This window comes from Rhinatrema bivittatum, chromosome 15 (genome assembly GCF_901001135.1).
Source record: "Rhinatrema bivittatum chromosome 15, aRhiBiv1.1, whole genome shotgun sequence".
NCBI lineage: Eukaryota > Metazoa > Chordata > Amphibia > Gymnophiona > Rhinatrematidae > Rhinatrema > Rhinatrema bivittatum.
This window is the reverse complement of record NC_042629.1, coordinates 20,287,374-20,311,931: the sequence shown is the minus strand read 5'-3', so window position 1 is coordinate 20,311,931 and position 24,558 is coordinate 20,287,374. Positions and strand designations below refer to the sequence as shown.

General features: G+C 42.3%; 1 protein-coding gene across 7 annotated transcripts in view; it reads right to left on the bottom strand.

The window, feature by feature from the left end:
- The window catches only part of ROBO1 (roundabout guidance receptor 1), a 1,172,418-nt gene that overhangs the window by 33,476 nt on the left and 1,114,384 nt on the right, over positions 1-24,558 (bottom strand). For all 7 annotated transcript variants that reach the window (XM_029577784.1, XM_029577785.1, XM_029577783.1 and 4 more), the window contains 2 exons: positions 21,753-22,088; positions 9,688-9,795 (listed from right to left, as the gene is read on the bottom strand). In XM_029577784.1, the coding sequence (XP_029433644.1) occupies positions 9,688-9,795; positions 21,753-22,088 (444 nt within the window). The remainder of the gene's footprint in view (positions 1-9,687; positions 9,796-21,752; positions 22,089-24,558) is intronic.

The following is a 24,558-nucleotide window of genomic DNA, read 5'->3' as shown; positions in this document are numbered from 1 at the left end:
ACAACATTTCCTTAAAACAACCTAATTGGCTGCTCTATATATCATACAACAATGATGATTTAGCATATTAACTGCTGAAACATTTTTTTGGGTGGAAGGTGGAGTTTCATCTATAGCTGACTACTGAACCAATTCTGGTTACAGCAGCATTGATTTAATCATTAACTGCCCCAACCCACCCCTAATATTCATGCAGATAATGTCAAAAAGAAATTTTAAATATTATTTTGTTTGCATTTAAAAATACTCAGTTAATTAATATTTCAGTGTTGAATTTGTGCCTACAAATCACAATTAACCTTGAAGACAGCGCCCAACACTGTGACATCAAACACATATCAAGAATCTCAGTGTCCCAAAGTAGCCATGTTTCTAAACTAATTCTTTCTTTAGGGAATAAATTTAACTTATCACTGGTGGGTCAACGCCAGCAGCATTTTCAAACATGGATTAAACTACTTGAGAAGACCCAGAAACATCTAATCCTACAATACTAAACAAAATGATGCTAACAAGTGCACGGCATCTCAATGGGGACATTGATGGCCCCATCGGAGGCAAATCTTTATGTGACTTTGTTTGAACAACTAAGAATATACACCTCAATATTGTGGCAGCATATTATCAAATGGTATCACTATATACATGATATTTTTAAGATTTGAGCAGCAACAGAGATAAAACTACAAGAGTTCATTTGGTGGAATAATACTCTCAATGAAAATTTTAGATTTGCAGTAGAGTGGTATCGCTCAACAGTTAAGAACATAAGAACATAAGAAAATGCCATACTGGGTCAGACCAAGGGTCCATCAAGCCCAGCATCCTGTTTCCAACAGTGGCCAATCCAGACCATAAGAACCTGGCAAGTACCCAAAAACTAAGTCTATTCCATGTAACCATTGCTAATGGCAGTGGCTATTCTCTAAGTGAACTTAATAGCAGGTAATGGACTTCTCCTCCAAGAACTTATCCAATCCTTTTTTAAACACAGCCATACTAACTGCACGAACCACATTCTCTGGCAAAAAATTCCAGAGTTTAATTGTGCGTTGAGTAAAAAAGAACTTTCTCCGATTAGTTTTAAAAGTGCCCCATGCTAACTTCATGGAGTGTCCCCTAGTCTTTCTACTATCCGAAAGAGTAAATAACCGAATCACATCTACCCGTTCTAGACCTCTCATGATTTTAAACACCTCTATCATATCCCCCCTCAGTCGTCTCGTCTCTTCTCCAAGCTGAAAAGTCCTAACCTCTTTAGTCTTTCCTCATAGGGGAGTTGTTCCATTCCCCTTATCATTTTGGTAGCCCTTCTCTGTACCTTCTCCATCGCAATTATATCTTTTTTGAGATGCAGCGACCAGAATTGTACACAGTATTCAAGGTGCGGTCTCACCATGGAGCGATACAGAGGCATTATGACATTTTCCGTTTTATTCATCATGTCTTTTCTAATAATTCCCAACATTCTGTTTGCTTTTTTGACTGCCGCAGCACACTGAACCGACGATTTCAATGTGTTATCCACTATGACACCTAGATCTCTTTCTTGGGTTGTAGCACCTAATATGGAACCCAACATCGTGTAATTATAGCATGGGTTATTTTTCCCTATATGCATCACCTTGCACTTGTCCACATTAAATTTCATCTGCCATTTGGATGCCCAATTTTCCAGTCTCACAAGGTCTTCCTGCAATTTATCACAATCTGCTTGTGATTTAACTACTCTGAACAATTTTGTGTCATCTGCAAATTTGATTATCTCACTCGTCATATTTCTTTCCAGATCATTTATAAATATATTGAACAGTAAGGGTCCCAATACAGATCCCTGAGGCACTCCACTGTCCACTCCCTTCCATTGAGAAAATTGCCCATTTAATCCTACTCTCTGTTTCCTGTCTTTTAGCCAGTTTGCAATCCACGAAAGGACATCGCCACCTATCCCATGACTTTTTACTTTTCCTAGAAGCCTCTCATGAGGGACTTTGTCAAACGCCTTCTGAAAATCCAAGTATACTATATCTACCGGTTCACCTTTATCCACATGTTTATTAACTCCTTCAAAAAAGTGAAGCAGATTTGTGAGGCAAGACTTGCCCTGGGTAAAGCCATGCTGACTTTGTTCCATTAAACCATGTCTTTCTATATGTTCTGTGATTTTGATGTTTAGAACACTTTCCACTATTTTTCCTGGCACTGAAGTCAGGCTAACTGGTCTGTAGTTTCCCGGATCGCCCCTGGAGCCCTTTTTAAATATTGGGGTTATATTTGCTATCCTCCAGTCTTCAGGTACAATGGATGATTTTAATGATAAGTTACAAATTTTTACTAATAGGTCTGAAATTTCATTTTTTAGTTCCTTCAGAACTCTGGGGTGTATACCATCCGGTCCAGGTGATTTACTACTCTTCAGTTTGTCAATCAGGCCTACCACATCTTCTAGGTTCACCGTGATTTGATTCAGTCCATCTGAATCATTACCCATGAAAACCTTCTCCATTACGGGTACCTCCCCAACATCCTCTTCAGTAAACACCGAAGCAAAGAAATCATTTAATCTTTCCGCGATGGCCTTATCTTCTCTAAGTGCCCCTTTAACCCCTCGATCATCTAACGGTCCAACTGACTCCCTCACAGGCTTTCTGCTTCGGATATATTTAAAAAGGTTTTTACTGTGAGTTTTTGCCTCTACAGCCAACTTCTTTTCAAATTCTCTCTTAACCTGTCTTATCAATGTCTTACATTTAACTTGCCAATGTTTATGCTTTATCCTATTTTCTTCTGTTGGATCTTTCTTCCAATTTTTGAATGAAGATCTTTTGGCTAAAATAGCTTCTTTCACCTCCCCTTTTAACCATGCCGGTAATCGTTTTGCCTTCTTTCCACCTTTCTTAATGTGTGGAATACATCTGGACTGTGCTTCTAGAATGGTATTTTTTAACAATGACCACGCCTCTTGGACTTTTTTACTTTTGTAGCTGCTCCTTTCAGTTTTTTTCTAACAATTTTTCTCATTTTATCAAAGTTTCCCTTTTATCTTATTTAAATGTCTTAGTCCAGTTACAAGGAGGACAAATCAGCCTTACTGTACATCGTAAGTCAACAGACAAGAATAACTTGTGATTTCACAGCCATCAATGCCAGATCTTTTAAATTTGGGTTACCAGCTAGCCAGTTATTTTGCATTAGAAAAATTGCTTCAATTTAATGGAATTTAACTGCAGGCAGCCATATTGATAGTGAGGTTACAAGCAAGGGAATACCTTTATAAGGCAATAAGACAGGCACATAATCATATCAGATTTTGAGATTGCCAAGACTTATTGCAATATAAACCACAGAGGGATGATATGCAATTGGTATGCGTATTGAAACATTCTATGACAGAATCTGTCGAGGTTCCAACATTCATGATCAGATAGTGCGTTAACATCTGATTGCCAAAGAGTGAGCATCCAAAGAGGACAAGGTATTTGTAATAAGTGTGAGTTGTGCTAACACAATTCTGGGTAACATAGTAATGATGGCAGAAAAGGGCTAAATGGTTCATCCAGTCTGCCCAGCAAGCTTCTTATGGTAGTTATCTGCTGTGTTGTGCAGATTACCCCATGTTTCTTTTTTACTGGGTGATGAGCCTTCTTGAAAATTTGGAAGCTGCTTGACGTGCTTTGCATATGCTTTTTCCTTTATATCTGCATATCAGTATCTCAGACAGTAAAAGCCAGGGCCCAAGTTTGTTGTCATTTGAATCCAAAACCTTTTCCCCCTCCCCTGCCGTCAAAGCAGAGTGATGTTACAGTTGCATCAAAGGCATCAAGGCTTATGTTAAGGGACGTAACTGTCATTCCATGCCAGTTACCCCCATGTTATCAGTTCCCAAGATTGTAAATGTCGAGGCCCTCATTGGTAGTTGTTGTCTGAATCCAATACCCTTTTTCGCCCTGCCGTTGAAGCGGAGAGCAATGTTACAGTTGCATCAAAGCATCAAGGCTTATTGGTTAAGGGTAGTAATCCCCATACTTTCAGTTAAGGGTAGTAACCACCACACCAGCATGTTACCCCCATGTACTCTTTTCTTCATTTCCATCCTTTAGCCTTTAGGAATCCACAGTGTTTATCCCATGCCCCTTTGGATTCTTTAACATGTCTTCACCACCTCCTCCGGAAGGGCATTCTAGGCATCCATCACCTTCTCTGTGAAGAAATATTTCCTGAATTTGGTTCTGAGTTGTCCTCCCTGGAGTTTCATTTCATGACTCCTAGTTTTAAGGATTTCTTTCCAGTAGAAAACATTTGAAGTTCATGCATCATTAAAACTTTTCAGGTATCTGAAAGTCTTACATATTTAAATCCTTCAGCTAATCCTCATATGTCTTCTAATACTGACCCCACACCATTTTGGTTGCCCTACTTTGAAATGCCTTCATCTTGTCTTTGTCCTTTTTGAGATTTGGTCTCCAGAACTGAACACAGTTCTCCATGTAAGGCCTCACCAAGGACCTTATAAAGGCATTAGCACCTCCTTTTTCTTACTGGTTATTCCTCTTCCTGTGTCACCCAGCATTCTTCTGGCTTTAGTAATCAACTTGCCACATTGCTTCACCATCTACAGAACACCAGACACTATTATCCCAAAATCTCTTTTTTGGTCCGTGCACATCAGCCTTTCATCCCTCCATCATATACAGATCTTTTGGACTACCACATCCTAGATGCATGACTCTCAAGGCCGGCGCGGCCATTAGGCAGGACTAGACAGTCCCCTAGGGCAGTGTATCACCGGGGTATGTGAAGGCGCCATTTTCAAAATGTGAAAGAAGGGTGACAGCAGTCATGAAGCCACTGAGGCATTCACGGAGCGGGATGCCAGTGGCCAGTAGTTGGTGTTCCACCTTCAGGCAGCAAAACACTGCCCGGAGCGGCAGTAGCCACTGAGGCATTCACGGAGCGGGATGCCAGTGGCCAGTGATTGGTGTTCCACCTTCACGGAGCGGAAGGATGGAGGGCTGCCATCTCAAAAAAAAACAAAAAAACAAACAAGCAAACAAAACAGGGGTGGGTAAGGGGCAGGGGTGTGGCCTGCTGGTTGCAGCGGTTGCTACCCCTGATTGAGCTGGATGTTCACTAGGATGGCGCTGCTCTCTGCATTGGTGGAGGGGTGGAAGGGAATTGGGGCCGGAGGGTGCTGGAAGCCAATAGAGACGGGTGGGAGGGAGAAAAAGGGGGAGAAAAAAAAATGGATAAACTGCGTAGCTTGCTGAGCAGACTGGATGGGCCGTTGGTCTTCTTCTGCCGTCACTTCTATGTTTCTATGTTTCTATAAGTGAGAGAGAGATAGAGGGTGCACACTGTAAGAGGATGGCCAAAATTCTATATATCTACCCCTGTCAGAGGGAACATTCAACTCAGGGTGGGGTTTGGGGGGTGGTATTACAGTGGTCTGCCTAGGATGCTACAGACCCTTGCACCACCCCCGATGACTCTGCACTTCTTGGCATTGAATCCCAGCTGTCAAGCTTTCTTAAATCACTTTTCATTATCTCTACTCCTTCAAGCGTGTCTGCTCTGTTGAAGATCTTAGTATCATCCGCAAATATACAAACTTTACCTTCTATCTCTTCTGCAATGTCACTCACAAAGAAATGGAACAGAACCGGTTCCAACACTGATCCCTGTGGCATTCCACTTAACATGGTTTTCTGTTCAGAGTAGGTTCCATTTACGATTACACATTGTTGCCTGTCAGTCAACTAGTTTGTAATCCACACCACCTACTTGGCACTCACGCCAAGCTTTTCTTATTCATGTCTCTTATGTGGGACTGTATTAAAAGCTTTGCTGAAATCCAAGTAGATCACATTGAACATTCTTTCTTAATCCAATTCTCTACTCACTCAAATAAATCAGATTTGTTTGACAGGACCTTCCCCTGGTGAATCCATGCTGCCTCGGGTCCAGCAACTCACCCAATTGTAGATAGTTCACCATTCTTTCCTTCAGCATCATCTCCAATAATTTTCCCACCACCAAGGTGAGGCTAACAGGAGTGTAGTTCTCAGCCTCCTCTCTGCTACCACTCTTGTGAAGCGGAGCTTGCACCATTCCTGCTTTCAGGGATCTATTGAATAGGTCCTTAATGATAGGCATGGGGGTCATGGGTATAAAGTGGAATTGGATTCAAACAGCAACCAGTGAGGGCCATGACTTTTATGGTCTGGGAAACTGATAAGCATGGCGTAACCTATATGGTGCAGCAAATACTACCATAAGATTACTGGGCAGACTGGATGGACCATGTGGACTTTTCTGCCATTATTTCTATGTTTCTATGGACCCTTCAGAACATCTCTGAGCTCACTCAATATCTGGGATGTACCTCATCCGGCCCCCATGGCCTTGTCCAATTTCAGTTTGCCTATCTCTTCCCATACATTCTGTTCCATAAATAGAGTTTTATCTACCCCATCCCCATCTACAGTGGTCTCAACTAGCAATGGTCCTCCTCCAGGATCTTCTTTACCAACTGGGATGACCTGGTCACTGGGTATCATGTGAAAATTTTGGACAGACTGCAATTCAGCTTTTGTAGTTTATGTATTGATAACAAGGTAATAATTGGTTTTCTTACTTTGTAACAGGACTTGTTTGCATTTAGATATTTAGATGTTTAGATATTTACTGTTAGATAATTTGAGAAATTTCTGGTTTATAAACTTTCACGGAATAAAAGATAATTTCAGAAAAAAAAACTGACTGAACACTGCTCAAGGCTCAACACAAAGACATTGAGTGTTCCGATAGTTAAATACTTTGTTGATCATCAACACACACTGACAAAATTAAATGGACACTTCTTGGAGCAAGTGCAAAAATCTCCTCATGGAGGGCATAGATGGGCTCGTTTGAACTATCAGTAACAATTCTGGAATTACACATTGAATAAATGTGTTCACCTAAAGGCATGAATGAAGAGCTTGATTGGCCATCACTTTTTAATTGGGTGAGATTAGTCCTGCCCTGAAGTTTATTTTATTGGCTGCTATTTCAAAGTTTTGTTTAGTGTTGTAGAATTGGAGGATCTAGTTTAAAAAGATGCCATCATAAGGCTTAGCATGGTCAAGTTTGAAAATGCTGCTTGTGTTGAGCCACCAGAGATAAGTTAAATTTATGAATTGAAGAAGGAATTAGTTTCAAAACGTGGCCATGTTGGGATGCTGAAATCCTTGATATTTGTTTTTTTGCTGCGTGTTGGGTGGTGACTTCAATGCTAAATGTGATTGGTTGGCGCAAAGTCAACACTGAAATACAAATGAACTGAGTATTTTTAAATGGAAACTAAAAATATTTTGTTTTAAATTCTTTTTGACATTATCTGCTTGAATATTGGGGTGTGTTGTGGCAGTTAATGAGTAAATCAATGCCTCTGTAACCATAGCTGGCTATAGATGAAATTACTACCTTCCACAAAAAAATTTCAGCAGTTAATGTGCTAAATCATCATGGTTGATTGATACATAGAACAGCCAGTTAGATCATTTAAGGGAGTGTTGCTTGATCCTTGTAGGTAATATATTATCATTCCCTGTGTGGAGATTGTTTTGATTGATATTTTTACTTCAGACATCTAGACTATATATGTTCAGTTAGATTCCAAACTATATGATTGACTCAGACACAGGGCAGCAACAACCAAGAAACATATATCGTGCAGTAACAACAACATTATTATTTTTTTAATATCATAAAAAAACCCCTAACCTTTCTACTACCCTCTCCCGCCTCTTCATAAAACACAATTTACACTAGCAATAATCCCTGCTGGGACAAAATATTTACTGGCAGTTGTTTCACTTTGTAGGCTAAAAGCCACCGAACCTTTGACTTCTCCAGTAAAAGAATTTACTGGTCATCTATGCTTGGTCCATCAGGGATTGTGATTTAAAAGTTTCTGTGAAAAGAGGGAGGGTGGAAAGATGCAATCTGCTTTGGGCTTGGGAATTATGGCTTCAAAGGCTTGTTTCAACAGAGATTGGTGGGATCACCTCTTGGAAAAGATCTTTTATGCAGAAATCCATAAGAAAGACTCCCACAAAATACATATTTTCCCAAAGATAGTCTTCAGCGAATGAACTGCCACATGAAAATATCTCTTCTGAAAAACATTAATGTATGTTTGCATAGCTTATTCTGAAAATATTAGGAACTGCAGGATAGTAAGAGATTACCGAAGTGAAACTGGTTTCTAACCATGTCAATCATCAAGCTGCGATGTGACCTTTTCCTGTGCGATAACGCCCTACCGCACGCGAGGCTGGCTGCATCGCGGTGGTACTATTCAAATTAAGGGAAGAGGAGAAGTTCTGTCCTGGCAGCGCTGTGGGCGATAATGTTTTTCACATTATTGCCAGCAGCACTGCGAGAAATAACGACACCTTTTCCCGTGGCGCTATGAGTGCGAAAGTGTGCGCCGCTACCCCCCCCCCCCCCCCACTCCTTTTTTGTTTGCAGGCCATCTTTCCGCAGAATGATGAATCTAGGCCTAAGTTAGGTGAAAGCAAAATTGTAGCAAACTACTCTGAGGATGACTTTGCACAGAATTGGCTATTAGGAAACAAAAAGCTCAGTCAGTCCAGTACCAAATCAGATCCAATGCACACCTTGGACTGCACTGGCAAACTAATAAGTAGCATATGCTCTTCCAGGATACTAAATTAACCTGCTGTTGTAAGACTGCAGCATTCACCCAGTAAGTCAATGTACAGTATCTTTAAACTGGACAAGACAGAAGTAATGTACCCTTAAAAATGGCGTGTCCAAATTAAGCATTCAGTATCAAACTACTGACATAACATGCTGATTCAATGTAATATATAATTTATAATATGTAGAACCATCATAAACCCATGCTCAGGTTACTTAATGATTTTTCACTCTTAATGCGTATATGGTCCCCACGCTATAGCCATTGATTGAACTGAACACGGTGATGCACCAAAATAATTCCAGGAAAATCTGAACGCGCTGTATTATGAATTGAGCCTCTGATGCAGCACAGACAAAACGTGATATCACATCAGGCATGTCACTCATTTTGTAAAAGGAATCCATCTTCTCCTTAAAACATATGCAGGGAAGTTGTTTTCATGCATTCCGATTTTATTTGCAAGACAAAAAATGTTAAAAAATCAATAGTTATTTTTACATCATATAGAAATGGACCGATGATTAAAACTGGATCCATATATGCATTAAGGGTGAAAAATCATTAAGTAACCTGAGTGTGGGTTTATGATGGTCCTACATATTATAAATTATATATTACATTGAATTAACTTGTTATAGGCAGTAGTTTAATATTGAATGCTTTTTTTGGATACTTTTTGAAAGTGAAGTCCATTACCTGCTATTAATTGAGTTGACATAGAAAATAGCCACTGCTATTACTAGCAACAGTAACATGGAATAGACTTAGTTTTTGGTACTTGCCAGGTTCTTATGGCCTGGATTGGCCACTGTTGGAAACAGGATGCTGGGTTTGATGGACCCTTGGTCTGACCCAGTATGGCATGTTCTTATGTTCTTATGTTGCATTTGATTAAACAAAACCCCTTTCTTTAGATAATTTGGCCCTTAAAAATGGCACCATCCACAAAACTCAAAGCAAATGTACACACTACTCACCAGATGTGCTACTCCCTCGATCGGAACTGTTATAGGATCCTCCTGTGTTTTGGTCATGTGACTGATTGTATGGGATCGTTGTTGGAATATTTTCATTTACTCTATAATCTGAAAATATAATTAAAAACAAAGGTTCCTTATGGACCATTCTCTTCAATTAGAATACCCCAAATACTTGACCATCTTCATGGCAGATCCAACTTGCCTGGGTTCTGTCTGTCCCTTGTCATTTATCTACCCGAAAACATCTCCTCTTTTCAGCTTTCTATGGTCAAAGGTTCAGAGATAGGACAGGCAAATCAGAAAGCCGTCAGTTGTTAAACAGCATCTCAGTTTGCGAGACACATGTCATATTGTGAATAGCTCATCTGGACACAACCAATTTACTTTTAATTCTGAAAGCAATTTTCCTTATTTGATTGAAGTACCAACAAAAATAAAATAAATTAAATTGTCTTTCTACTTGAATATAGGGCTGGTTCAATGCAGTAACAAAGCAATACGCTTGACTATTAGATTTTTCTGGAGAGATACATATATAATAAAGATATCTTAGACTATCAATTTTACATCTTCCCTATCCAGTGACTCTCTAGCCTCAATAGGATTCAGTTGGTGAGCTGCTCTCTGATTAAACTTAGAAGACAGCTGTTGAAACATAGAAAATTACTAAACTGTAAGGAAACTTTTGTACTAATATTTTTTTAGCAGCATTTTCTCCCAAAAATGTATCCTACTATTTAGCAGGGCAATATATTCAAGACTCAGAAGATTATGCCATCCTTAGTTACTAAAACAAGTGATGAGATAGCAGAAGAGTTAATGAGCAACTAAGTCTGTGTGACAGGCTGCAAGTACAGTAATAACTTGAAGTCCTACTGGAACACAGATGCGCAAGTAGCTGGATAAACCCTCCTTGTGTTGAACAGTTTGGTTCAGCAAGCTTTAGTTGGTGGGGGTGCTGCCTTGAAAGGCCACAGAGACTTGGGAGGCTGGATGTTTGGGCATCAGCCATGCTAGTGTTGGTGGCCATTTGGATTATAGTGGGATTTTGTGGTTGGATATGCGATGGGTGAGGTATGGGGTATAAACTAAGAAAAGCTAGCTACCCAAGAGAGTGAATTACAATGGAAGAATACAACAAAAGCTATCTTCAATAAAGAAAGATATCCTACAGGTTGTCACGTTGTATTGCTGGCAGATATTTTTAACATCGTGGCAGAAACATCTAGGCAAACCAGATGGGCTAGTTAGTCTTTCTCTGCTTTTATGTGCTATGTCACTATGCAAATCTCATAGTCATTTCTACATCTCGCATCTATAATCTTCTTATTTCCTGCTCTCCATCTGAACCTCCTTACCCTCCCCATTCAACCCCTCCTTGCTCTCTGACATGATACGTTTTATATTTGAAAATGTTCACCTTACTCCACTGTTACACAACTACTAAGAAAAATGTATATTGTTCACAAGGTTTTACTTTGCTCAACTGCTAAGATAATTGCATAATCTGTAAACCGTTATGATGGCTCTACCGAATAACGGTATATAAAACAACAAATAAATAAATAAATATAGAATTTGGCTTAGTGTAAAAAATGTACCCAAAGACACAATCATTTCAATGTTTCCTGTTCATGACTTGTGCATAACATACACCTGACCAACAAATATCTGTACTCTCTTTTGTGATAAATACAATTAAACTATTCTCCTACCCCCCCAGACTAAACAGACAACCTGAACACACATACAAGCCTGATAATGAGGCAACACATGGAAATGATCAAATCGTAACATAAAGGTAAGGACAAAATGACCGACCACTGGAAGTTTCTGACTCAAAAACAGCAAAATCAAGGTCAGAATACTATAACTGACTCAAAGGCGAACAAAGAATCAAAGCATCCTGTCCCCATCTGCTGTAGAGAGAGGGGCTGGGGATAAGATAAGCACAGATTTTTGTTTTAAAGGCTTGACTGATTAATTCCACACCGGAATATATTCTGTAATAGTCAGACAGTGGAATGTAGCTAGACTGTGTTGTAGTTTTGCATACCATTTCTGTTTACACGGAGGCTAAACAATAAATCACAGCGCTGAAATATGTATATATGGGATTGTCAGTATGCAGCTCTTAGAGGGGGTCCTTCCAAGGTACAAAGCAAAACTGTTTGCCGGCAAATGAAAACCATGTCAACAGCTGTTACACAGAACATCTTTTTTTTTTTTAATCTCTTTATTTTCAGTTTTTTCAGTGAATAACCATAACATGAAACATAAGAATATCTGCATAGATTACAACTTATTCTCCCCCCATTCCCCCACCCCCGGCCCCTTCTCTGGTATCATCAACTTAGGAGGGTCCACTCCCTATACTTCTCTTTAGACGTAGTATTGAAGATCAGTTCACGACAGATATCTACTCCTCGCTTTAGCGTTGAGAGACATAAGAAACACAGTACACAGAACATCTTTAAAACTTAACACTTAAATTTCTCTCTGCTCTAAAGGGATATAGGCAGTCGATGCGAAATTCAATCTGGAACTTGAGGTGCCTATGTTCTGGTATGCATACATGACTGATCCATGGATATGTATGGAACCGAATCCCACCCCCACCCCCCTTCTCCCCAAACGTCCTGAAAATTTGGTGTAGATAGGAAATGAAACATAAAGGTTATTAAGGGGACACACACGCAGGCATAGAAAATTCCTAAGCCGCTGTGAGCAGTTCTTTAATTGGAAAGGCAGAGGGTACATCAACTAGGCCTTCTTTTCCTTCAGAAAGTAGACTAAGAATGGGGTATGTAGTGCTGATTTGCTTTAAATATCTATTTCTTATTTAATCTTCTCGCATCTCTCTCACTTTTCTATTGCAGGCCAACCTCTGTGGGGATTTCATTAGAGACCATCTCACAGAGTTCTCCAATGGAGAAACACCAGTAAGGGCAGAAAACTGTTGGAAAAAGGGAAAGTGAGCCAGAAAGGGGAACCAGAGATATTCTGATGTAGTGCAACAGAGGCAGCGTTCGTTGATTTAAAATCAACTCCGGCCTTCAGGTGAAATAACTGTGCCATGCACCAATAGCTGAGCAAACACGCTTTTTGTCTGCTAGGTTGAAATGACGCTTTAAAGTGAGTGGGAGTTCAGAGGCTGAAATTATATTTTTGAAAAAAAAAGCAGCATGGATGGAAATAAACACCACATCGCTAACCAACCATGAGCGGGCTCAGAAATCCTATTTCCCTATTCATAAGAGGCTTGCCCTGAATCAGCTTCGCATGGCCTCCCCTGCAGCATCTTGAATAGTCAGGCACGGTTAAAGGGACTCCTGAGTCTCAGAGGAGGAAGCTGCAGTTTGCTGGGCCATGTTCGGCTTTCCAGGGTTACTGTCCTGCATGTCATCAAGATCTACTCAACAGGTCCAACCTGACACAGGTCTATTTTCCTAGGAAATACCATTTTGTATATTCATGTTTTGTAAAGCAGACTGCACTGAATCATAGGCTGGAGGAGTAGCAACAACAGCCCCTGCTTGTTATAATAGTGCAATGTATACTTTGAACAACAAATCACTTTCTGGCATTTCAAGGAAACACCGAAGTCCATTTAGTTTTGTCTTCTGGACCGAGACTTCTATTAGGGTGATAAACAAAAGAGTGTCTGTAGAATGCTGGGAAGTAGCATTTTCTCATGAGATGTGAATTGAAAGCCCATTATGACTGCAACCAGGAACAGTCATTTTCAAAGGGACGGGTGTATTGTTGTACACCCAGGGTCGCGGCTAATTTACAACATACACTTACATATGTGTGTGTGTGTGTGTGTGTGTTTATTTATTTATTTATTTTTTATATATCGACATTCGATCTGAGATATCACATCGGTTTACATTCAGGTACTGTAGGTATTTCCCTAACCCCAAAGGGCTTACAATCTAAGTTTGTACCTGAGGCAATGGAGGGTAAAGTGACTTGCCCAAGGTTATATTATAAAATAGCCTGGGCGTGCACATGTGTCCACCCTATTTTGCAACTGGGCAGAAACAGCTGCACACATCCTGGTCTGAGATGTGTAAATGGAGGAATTTTATATCCGGTGTGCATCCACGCCATGACCAGTTTTCACCAGTTCATCTACTCTAGAGCTAGGTCCTCCAAACCCCTCTGAACTCCCCCAGGTATCCCAGACCCTAAACCCTTCAGGAATTGGTTTTTTTAGTTACACTCCCCCAATATTAAAAGTTTTATTACAGCATAGTTATATGGCCCTGAAGCTGGGCACATGTTCAGGTGCGTAAGTATTTGTGTACACATCTCTTGACCTCGCCCTGGAAAGCCCACACCCACGTCCTGCCCAAACCATGCCCTTTTTTGAATCAGCCTGAGATATTTGCGTATTGGGAGATGCATGTACATGTAGGTGGCTTTTAAAATATGGCGAATCTCCCAATTTTGGAGCATACCTAGCTTTTAAAATTCACCTTAAAATGAGCTTGATGATACCATTTCTTATAACTCATTTACACAAGTTCATGGATGCAACCAGATTACTCCATGCAACCAAAAAGCATGGTGATCTTTTTCTATACAATATGAAGTAGACCCCCATGTGACAGGAATGCATCTACCATATAAATTAAGAGATTAGGGCTGTTCAGCTTGGAGAAGAGACGGCTGAGGGGGGATATGATAGAGGTCTTTAAGATCATGAGAGGTCTTGAACGAGTAGATGTGACTCGGTTATTTTCACTTTCGAATAATAGAAGGACTAGGGGGCATTCCATAAAGTTAGCAAGTAGCACATTTAAGACTAATCGGAGAAAATTCTTTTCACTCAACACACAATAAAGCTCTGGAATTTGTTGCCAGAGGATTGTGGTTAGTGCAGTTAGTGTAGCTGGGTTCAAAAAAGGTTTGGATAAGTTCTTGGAGGAGAAGTCCATTAATGGCTATTAATCAATTTTACTTAGGGAATAGCCACTGCTATTAATTGCATCAGTAGCATGGGATCTTCTTAGTGTTTGGGTAATTGCCAGGTTCTTGTGGCCTGGTTTTGGCCTCTGTTGGAAACAGGATGCTGGGCTTGATGGACCCTTGATCTGACCCAGCATGGCAATTTCTTATGTTCTTAGTCTCTTTCCTCGTCAGTCTTTTACCTACTATGACATTTAAATTAACATCCTAGTCTGGTTGAAATATTTTGTATTTAATTTTGTGTAGTGCACAGCTGATTATTTGTTTTACTAAATCTAAGCTTCAGAAGTTAATGCTGTTCTAATTAACTTTTTGACACTATTAGTCTGGATTTATAAAAGTTTAGAGAAAAAAACCAAATAAAACCCTAGTCACCCCATCACAATTATGAAATGGACTGAGGAAACCAAGCACAGGTGCCATACTGTAGTCGCTCACAGTGACTTGTTCATCTCCACCTAAGCTATTTTGGTCCATTTTGTTTCTAGATATTTAATTCTACTATAATAAGTTGGCTTGTAAACAAACAAACAAAATCTAAGTCCATTTGTAATAAAGAAGGGCTACTGTAATTTGATGGATGATGCGGATCATAGCCGCCTTGGATTCTCACAATAAAATCACTGATCAGAGCTAAACCATCTAATCAGAGCAGAAGGACCGTTCCACTTGGAACACAGCAAAAGGAAAACTATCACTGCTCTATTCTGGCAAATCTCTCCTTCAAAACCACTTCAGAAAGTCATTTTGCAAATACAAAAAGGCAACATTTCTTTTACTATGAGAACTGGCATTTTCTAGTGGAAAACACATACTAGTATGACTGACCTAGAGTTTGATAATATTTCTAAATCCCCATGGTAAATGCTACTGTAGTGGATGTCACCACTCATTGGTAAAGCTATGTACTCAGATTTCCACTAATGCAAATATTTAATATGGCTTGTGGTAGCATTGAATTAACAACCTGTAGAGGTGGTAGAGACGAGGATAGTATCGGAATACAAGCAGAGAGGATCTCTGAGGAAAGGATTATAGAGCTGAGTAGATGTGGATGGGCCATATAATCTTTATTTGTTGTCATGTTCTGTGCTTCTATATCTACATTACCAACCCAAAGAGCCAAAGAATCCCAATCAATAAATCAAAAAGAACAATGGGAAACAGAAATCCAGTATCACATCAAATTGTCCTGGCTCCCTATCTCTTACCGAGTACAATACAAGCTTGCCATGATCATACACTCCTCAGTTCACAATCTACACTCCCCATGGTTCTCCTCAACAAAAAAATCCACGCCCCCCCCCCCCCCCCCCCGACCACTCAGATCGTCTAACCCAGTGGTTCTCAACCTTTTTTTTTATTGGGACCCACCTGGCAGATAATGTTTACAGGCGTGACAAACTGAACACTTGACCATCATGGAGTTAAATGTAAACATATACTCTGCATTCATAGGAACCTGCACCCCTCCCCGCCCCCCACCATGATACCCAAACAATGGATGCAGAACAGAACTAGGATATTTCAAATATAATGCTATATAAAAAAGATATTCTGATTCTGGTGCTATCTCAATAACAGAAACACAAACTCCCTTACTATCAGGCGCATTGTAAAATACAAAACCTGAAAAAAAAGAAAACCCACTCAGCACATGTGTAGCAAACCTTCCATGCTACTGCAACACTAATTCCAAGAACTTAAACAGCAATAACCCTTCCTATGAAGAGGCAGCAGTGCAGCACCAATGCATGTCCTATTGAGAATGAGAAAAACATCAAAGATGAGTGATACAAATCCCTACCTACTAGTAAAATACCTCACCTCAGTCACACATATAGATCCGATCTTTACCACAAATTAAAAATGCGGAGACAAAAACTGGAATGGAAACCTCAAAAAGCCACTTTACATGCAGTGCAAAATTGGAGAGCTAGAAACAGAAATACATTTCTTCCTACACTAAGCAAAGTATAAAGATAGAAGAAATGCACATTCCCAAAACTGACATTATGGATCTTGCACCCCGTCACTCCCCTTCCATGCCTCCATCTTCCTTCACTTTTACCAATTACTCCCTTTCAATCATCCACACACTCATATCCTTGCCCAGCATTCCTGACTCCCCACATCCTCTTCTCTGTGCTCCCTCTCTCCCCCCGCTTGACTCTCCTAACCCCTTCATCCCATCTCCCTGCCTACCCAGCTATCCCAATGCCCTGTTTCCCATCCCTTCCTGTTCAGCAGCCCCCCACACTCTCTCTCCTTTCCACCTTCATCTTCCCAGCATCCCCAACCTCTACAGGGTGAAGAGATCATCAGCAGCATCACTCCCAGACTCAGTAGGGGAAGATAAAGTTTGCGGCCCATCAGGCTCAGAACATCAGGAGTTGGCAATGTCTCACTCGGATCTGGGTGAAGGAGGAAAAGCCTCCCACTGGGCCAGAAAGAAGAGAAGGAAGTGAGAGTAGCCTCTCATCAGCCTTAATATAAGACAAGTCAACCAACTCCCACCCGGGTTAATAAGGAGGCAGCCATCTGCTGGCCTTGAGATGCACCTCCCAGGACCTCGTGACACACCAGTGTGTCCTGACACACCCGTTGAGAACCACTGCTCTAACCTAATGCTACTAGATACCCCTCCTCCAAAGCTCACCCACCTTGAGAAAACCAGAGAACGAGCATTTTTCTCCGCAGGACCACTCCTATGGAACAGCCTACCTAAGGAAGTGAGATGTCTAAGAGAAAGAACTTTCTTTAAAAAAGCCCTAAAAACTTTCCTCTTCAAGAAAGCATTTCCAAACTGAAATGATAATGGAATACTCCGAACATGTTCCTCCTCGGAGAGATCTACATAGCAGACTACTCCCCTCACCTCTGGCCTTTATCGCAAAAATGAACTCCCTAGATGCTTATTTGTTTTTCCCCTTCCTGAAGAATTATGTTGTTCCCCTTTTTAATAAGAATGATGCAATGTCTTGTTCTCTCTTTTCATTTGACTGTGTATGTTCATATTGTACCCCGCTCTGAATGTAGGAAGGGCAGGTAATAAATGCTTTTAAATACATACCGGTAAATAAATAAATAAACAATGGGAAACAGAAATCCAATATCACATCAAATCATCCTGCACAATTACTTAGAGGTGTCAGCAAGCCAGTGAATGTGCCCTGCAATGCATGGCCACCTGGTCATTTAGAAATTTTAGTTGCAAATTAAAAATATTTAGACAACCAGTCTTGTTCTATATTCAAACAAACAGGCCGATACAGTAAAGTGCGGCCGCAGTTACCCTGCTACTAACCCGCTTTCTACTCACAATTTGGCCGCGTTAGTCCAACCCGCGATTCACTATCCCTTTTAACCCATCCTTACCGCTTCTTTAAATCAACGGGAAACCCTTTCCGCCCGCGGCATGTATATGAGATGTAAATGATCGGATTAGCTATTCCCTCCCATACAGTAATGTGCGCCCCGATTATCGCCTTTTTAACCTGTAGTTTTGCCGCGTGTTTAACCTGCTAATTTACCGCCTACCCTTACCCCTGCGTTAGTGTGGAGCGTCAGGCAAGCCCCGGCAGAGAGAGACAGCAATAGGCAGGCTCCGGTCAAAATCGACTCGACATGTTATTAAAGCAAATGTGAATAAAGTGCAACAAAAGTAAACATACTGCATGTGAATGACAAACAGTTCTCTCTCCCCCCCTCCCAAAGCAAGGCGTACGGCGAAATCGACTCGACATGTTATTAAAGCAAATGTGAATAAAGTGCAACAAAAGTAAACTTACTACATGTGAATGACAAACAGTCCTCTCTCCCCTCCTCCCGAGGCACACACCGTGGCTCCCCTGTCTCCTGAGGGCAGCCGGCGGCGAAAGCGGCTTCTAGCAGCCCCCACCGGCGAAGGTGGATGAACGCACACCTGTACGTACAATTTGGGTGCTCAAGGCAGTGAAGGCGCATGAGCGCACGCCGTGCGTGACGTCACGGCGTTCGGTCATGCACTTTCGTACGCCTGCACGTTCAATTTGGGCGCTCAATAACATGTCAAGTCGATTTTCGCCATGCGCCTTGCTTCGGGAGGGGGGAGAGAGGACTGGCAATCCCCGATGCCCGAGCGTAGGAGAACCATCCACTTCCTGGTACCTGTCATTTCAAATGACATTTGAAATGACAGGTACCAGCACACCCAGGATACTGTATAGGCACTGTATAGCGCTCTATACAGTAAAATGGATTGCTCAGGCCTACCGCTTCATGGACGTGCTTTGGACGCAGCTTGCATTTGCGTCTAATTTAAATACTGTATCGAGCGGTATGTGATCCGAACTGTGCGTGCAGCAAACGAGGGTGCGCCCGGCACTGCTGCACTCTTTCTAACGCGTCCTTACTGTATCGGCCTGAAAAAGAGTACAACATGGCCGATGTTTCACAAAATGCTTCTTCAAAAGCTGTCACTGAACATTGTACCATGCAATACTAAATAGACCATTGTCTTTAAATTAAAATGATGCATACAGTTAATAAAACCTGCAAGAAATAAATTAGAAAAATACTTATACGGACTCTTTTGAAGCACAGTGGCTTGTGATTCCCTTTTCGACTACAATTTTGTATGTGGAAGCGTTTCATCGATGACATGTTTGTTTGACTACAGAACAAGACTTGTTGTCTAAATACTTTTAATTTGCAACAAAAATTTCTAAAAAAACCAAACGAAAAAACAAAAAAGACTTGCGGGTCCAAGATGGATTATTGAACAGACCTGGTGGCTTGTGCACTGCAGGGCACGCTGACTGGCTTTCTGACACCTCTAAGTAATTGTGCAGAACCTCGTACTGTCCCCATTGGATTCCTTTTTGATTTTTTTTTTTTTTTTTTGTGTATTTAAAAGCAGGCAAAACAAGCAGGGACTGCACAGATAACACTAGAAAGGTACTGAGATTTACCATCATTTTTTCCCCTCACTTGTCTGGGGAACACAACAGGTTGTATCTTACCAGAAGGACAGAGCATTTGATATGGGAAAAATGAGCAAATTTCATGGGCTGCTTGTGGTGGCACCAGCATTCTCCACATCTTCACCGCACAGTCTTGTGTATTATGCACCGTGCGTGCGCGTCCATACATGGATGTGCCGATTTTATAACATGCATTAGGGATGTGCAGAGGGACCGCATACATTACATTCAGTATTCGTATTCGTTGGGGGGGGGGGGGCGCAGATACGTTGCATTCAGCAAGGGGGGGCCTCAATCCACTCATTCGTTCCATTCTTATTCGTTTCCTGGCTAAAATTTAATTAACTACAACTCCCCACCCTCCTGACCCGCCCAAGACTTACCAAAACTCCCTGGTGGTCCATCGGGGGTCCGGGAGCCATCTATTGCACTCATGCCGTCAGCTGCCGGTATTCAAAATGGCGCTGATAGCCTTTGACCTTACTATGTCACAGGGGCTACCGGTGCCATTGGTCAGCCCCAGTCACATGATAGGAGCAATGGACGGCCGGCGTCATCTTGTGCTCCTACCATGTGACAGGGCATGGTACCGGTAGCCCCTGTGACATAGTAAGGGCAAAGGCTATCGGCGCCATTTTGAATACCAGCAGCCGATGGCCCGAGTGCAGGAGATGGCTCCCGGATCCCCGCTGGACCACCAGGGAGTTTTGGCAAGTCTTGGGGGGGTCAGGAGGGTGGGAGTTTTGTTTAAATTCGCTCCTTTAGACGGCCGAATAATTCGGTGAAAGTTCAACCTCTGTACATATCCTTTCCCCTAGTGTCATTGTTTTACTCCCCCCCTGCCCCCACCTTTGTCACCCCCATTTGAAGCCCTCCTTCCTAATTTAGCTAGCCTTGCTTTGTTATTGTGTTCCATTGTTTAATGTTCTTTGTAAAGGCAATGCCTATATATACATTGGTTGTAAGTTACCTGTAAACCGACACGATGTGCAAACGGCTGTCGGTATATAAAACCGTTTAAATAAATAAATAAATAAATTGTATTCGTGGGAATCGCGATACGTTTCGCTTCCCCACAAATACAACAAACTTGGCCCTATACGTTGCGGATTGCCAATAGGTTGCAAACAAATGCACATCCCTAACATGCATGCACTGTGGCCGACTCACGTGTGTAGTAGGGGGTGGGAATTTTAGCAAAATATGTGTGGCGATGCAATCGGGCCTCCCCCGGTTCACTTCCAGTCCGTTGCAATTAAGGAGTGGACTGGGAGGAACTCTCCTATCCCTAACCTTACCCTTCCTACCTGTTCCCCTCTCCTACCCGACCACTAATCTAACTCTACCTAACCTTAATTTTTTTATTTTAATACTTACTGCTCCCCGGGAGCAAAAGTAATCTCTGTGTGCCGGCCAGCTGCCAGCACGTGCTTCCCCAGGATAGTGTCAAATGGTGCTGTCCCGGCCCACTGCACCCTGCCCAGACCACGCCCCTCGGCCCGCCCCTTTTGCAGGGCCTGACACTTTGGTGCGTAACAGAGGTTACGCATGGCTGGGGCCATTCTAAAATGCACGCAAGACCCGGCCATGCATGTAACCCCTATTTTTTTTTACGGGCATGGCCCTTTTAAAATCGGGCCATGTGCTTGATGTGGCAGTAGTAATTTCAGGAACTGAGTGGGCTAAGATTGTTGTACAAACTAGCCATCCCACTTATTGCCAAAGCAAAATTAAAATCAGTCCCGTACGCCCGACTGGTGGGGTCAATGGAAATGGTGTGCACTGTCATGTGGAAGCATTTGGGTGCAATTCCTAGCTCAGATTTTCCATTTCCCAGGCTGGTTGGGGCTGGAAATGCTGTGGAGGCACTTTTCACAATCCTGTTGGAAATGGAATCATATTTATCATGCAATGGTGACAGCCAGTGGCCAGATTTAGAGCCCAGGATTGCATGAAAGAAGCCCTGGTCCAAGGCTTCCCTGCTGAGGATACACTGATACTAGGACTAAAATAAGTTTAAAGGGACGTAAAAGAAAGGAAAAACTCCTCAGGAAGTTCTGAATTCCAGCCCTGGTTCTCATTGAGCTGGAGCAGATCAAAAAAATATAATAATTCCTATACCTTTGTTGATTTTGTTTTGTTCCATGATGCTATACTGCATAGGTGCAATTTCCTGCTTTTGCTGAATGGAAGGCTTCCAGTGTTTCTCATTCATGTCCGCACTGTTGCTGTTGATATTGTTACTGATGTTGGATTGGATGAGTTGAGTGGTGGCGTATGGTGTGGGCTGCCCTGGTGCATTAACAAAGCGACCATCTTTCAGATTGGGGCTGTTGAAGGTTTTCATCTCATTGATCTTGTTGCTCAGGTCCACATCCCCATACACTGCTGAATCGGGCAGCATCAGATTGGTCTGTTTACTGTCCAGCTGGTTGTTGTAATTCGCTATGCAATCAGCTAGTCAGAGGGAGGGGAAAAAGGCAAAAGGTAATTCAAGGCATTTAGGTTTTTCAGTAATCGCTTTGCAGAATTCTCATGCATGATATTGAACCGAATATGCAAAATTAGCCAATAATTTAGGAAGAGAAGGGATTGCGATCTCCCCATTAGGATCTGCCTAGTACTTCCAATTGATCCAAACTGGCCACTGTTAAAGACAGGAAATACGGTTCAATGGATCATTGGTCTGCCCTAGCATGGCACTCTCTATCAGGCCGATACTGTAAAACTGCACGGAAAACCCTCTCCTGGGCACGTGATACTGTATTTAAATGAAGGGTTGCACTAAAAGGAAGCGCTAGGGACAACAGTGCACCCCTAGCAGCTCCTTAGCAGTAGAAGCCCAGGAGAGGTGGCTGTCAGCGGGTTTGGAAAAAGGATGCTCAATTTTACGAGTGACCATTTTCCTAACCTGTGCACAGCCTCGGGTTAGAAAAATGGACGCTCGTAAAACTGAGCGTCCATTTTCCTAATCTGACCCATTGGCACATTTAAAAAAAAAAAAGTTTTATTTTTCTTTTTAAACTTTTGGTTCCTCCGACTTAATATCACCACGATATTAAGTTGGAGGATGTATAGAAAAGCAGTATTTTATGCTTTTCTGTACATTTTTTTTGGGCTGCTCAGAAATGTGAGGATTGGGTGTACATTTTTTTTTCTGCATCCTGGATGAATAGCAAATAGCCTGATCAACTTGCATTTGCATGTGATGCGCGCTATGGGCCAGATTTTAGTACCTATGCGTGGGCGTAGATTTGTACGCGCACGTTATAAAATCTGGGGTTGGTGCGCACTTGTGCACCTTGTGCGCGCCGAGCCCTAGGGGAGACCCAATGGCTTTCCCTGTTCCCTCCGATGCCGCTCCGAAATCAGAGCGGCATCGGAGGGAACTTTCCTTCCACCCCCCCCCACTTCCCCTCCCTTCCCCTACCTAACCCGCCCCCCAGCCCTACCTAACCCCCCCCGACCTTTATTTTAGAATTTGCGCCTGCCTCTGGGCAGGCGTAGGTTGCGCACACCGGCCTAGCAGCCCTACAAAGGCCTCTGGCCACGCCCCCGCCCCACCCCGGACTGCCCACATCCCGCCCCTTATTTCAAGCCCCGGGGCATATGCGCGTCCCGGGGCCTATGCAAAATAGGCTCGGCGTGCTTAGGGCTTTTAAAATCTGCCCCTATTAGTTTCGGGGGCTTTGGATGCACATTTTGAACGCGCTAAACTCCTTAGAGGTCGATTTTAAGATCTGCGTGCACGCGTGGCTCCCGGCACATGCACATGGGCACACTGATTTTATAACATGCGTGCGCCAGTGCACACATGTTATAAAATCCAATGACCACAAGCACATGCATGCCGGATTTTAAAATCCACACGTGCATATGCGGGCAGCCCATGACTTGCGCACACAGGGGGGAATGTTCAAATTCCATGCGGCAATGTAATTGGCCTTTTTTCCAGTTCCCTCACAGTACGTTCCAATTAAGGAGTGGACTGGGAGCAAACTTTCCTAGCCCCTACCTAACATTCCTCCCCTTTCCCCTTTCCCCTCTCCACCCTGACCCCTAACCCCTACATACCTATCCTATTGCTCTTTGTTCTGTAACTTACCTACTCCGATGCGTAGAGGTAAGTTATGCATGCTGGCCTGCTGCCGGCGAGCACTTCCTTGGGATAACATCGAATGGTGCTATCCTGGCCCCCCCCCCTGCCCTGCCCAGGAACCCCCCCCCCCCGGCCCACCCCTTTGGAGAGGCCCAGCACTTCGGCACGTAACAGGGGTTACACGTGTGGCTGGGCCTTTCTGAAAATGTGCGCGGTGCGCGCAAGGCCCAGCCACACACGTAACCCCCATTATTTATACATGTGGCCCTTTTAAAATCGGGCCGTTATTGTATAAGGCAGTGATCCCCAAACCTGTCCTGGAGGGCCACCAACCAGTCGGGTTTTTGGGATATCCTCAATGAATATGCATGAGAGAAAATTTGCATGCACTGCCTCCATAACATGCAAATTTTCTCTTATGCAGATTCATTGTGGATATCCCAAAAACCCGACTGGCTGGTGGCCCTCCAGGACAGGTTTGGGGATCACAGGTATAAGGGGTAGTGGATGCGTATCCATTATTTTTTCTACCTTTTTTCATTTGAATTAGTGTTTATATTAACATTTTAGCCATTTGCTAAATCCCCAAAATCTTCAATGTTAAATATCCCCATTAGATATCCCATTTTCAATGATTTTTTCAAATGTCTAATAGAAAAGACATTGCGAGGCAGTTCATTCACCCTACAAGAAATTCAGTGCTCTGGATAGAATTTAAACAAAATCATGACATACAAGTATGAGAATAGATGGATTGTGTTGGAGCAAACGGGCTGTCCTGGCAGCTTACACCCATTACTTTAATCAGCATGTTAGTCTCATGCTGTC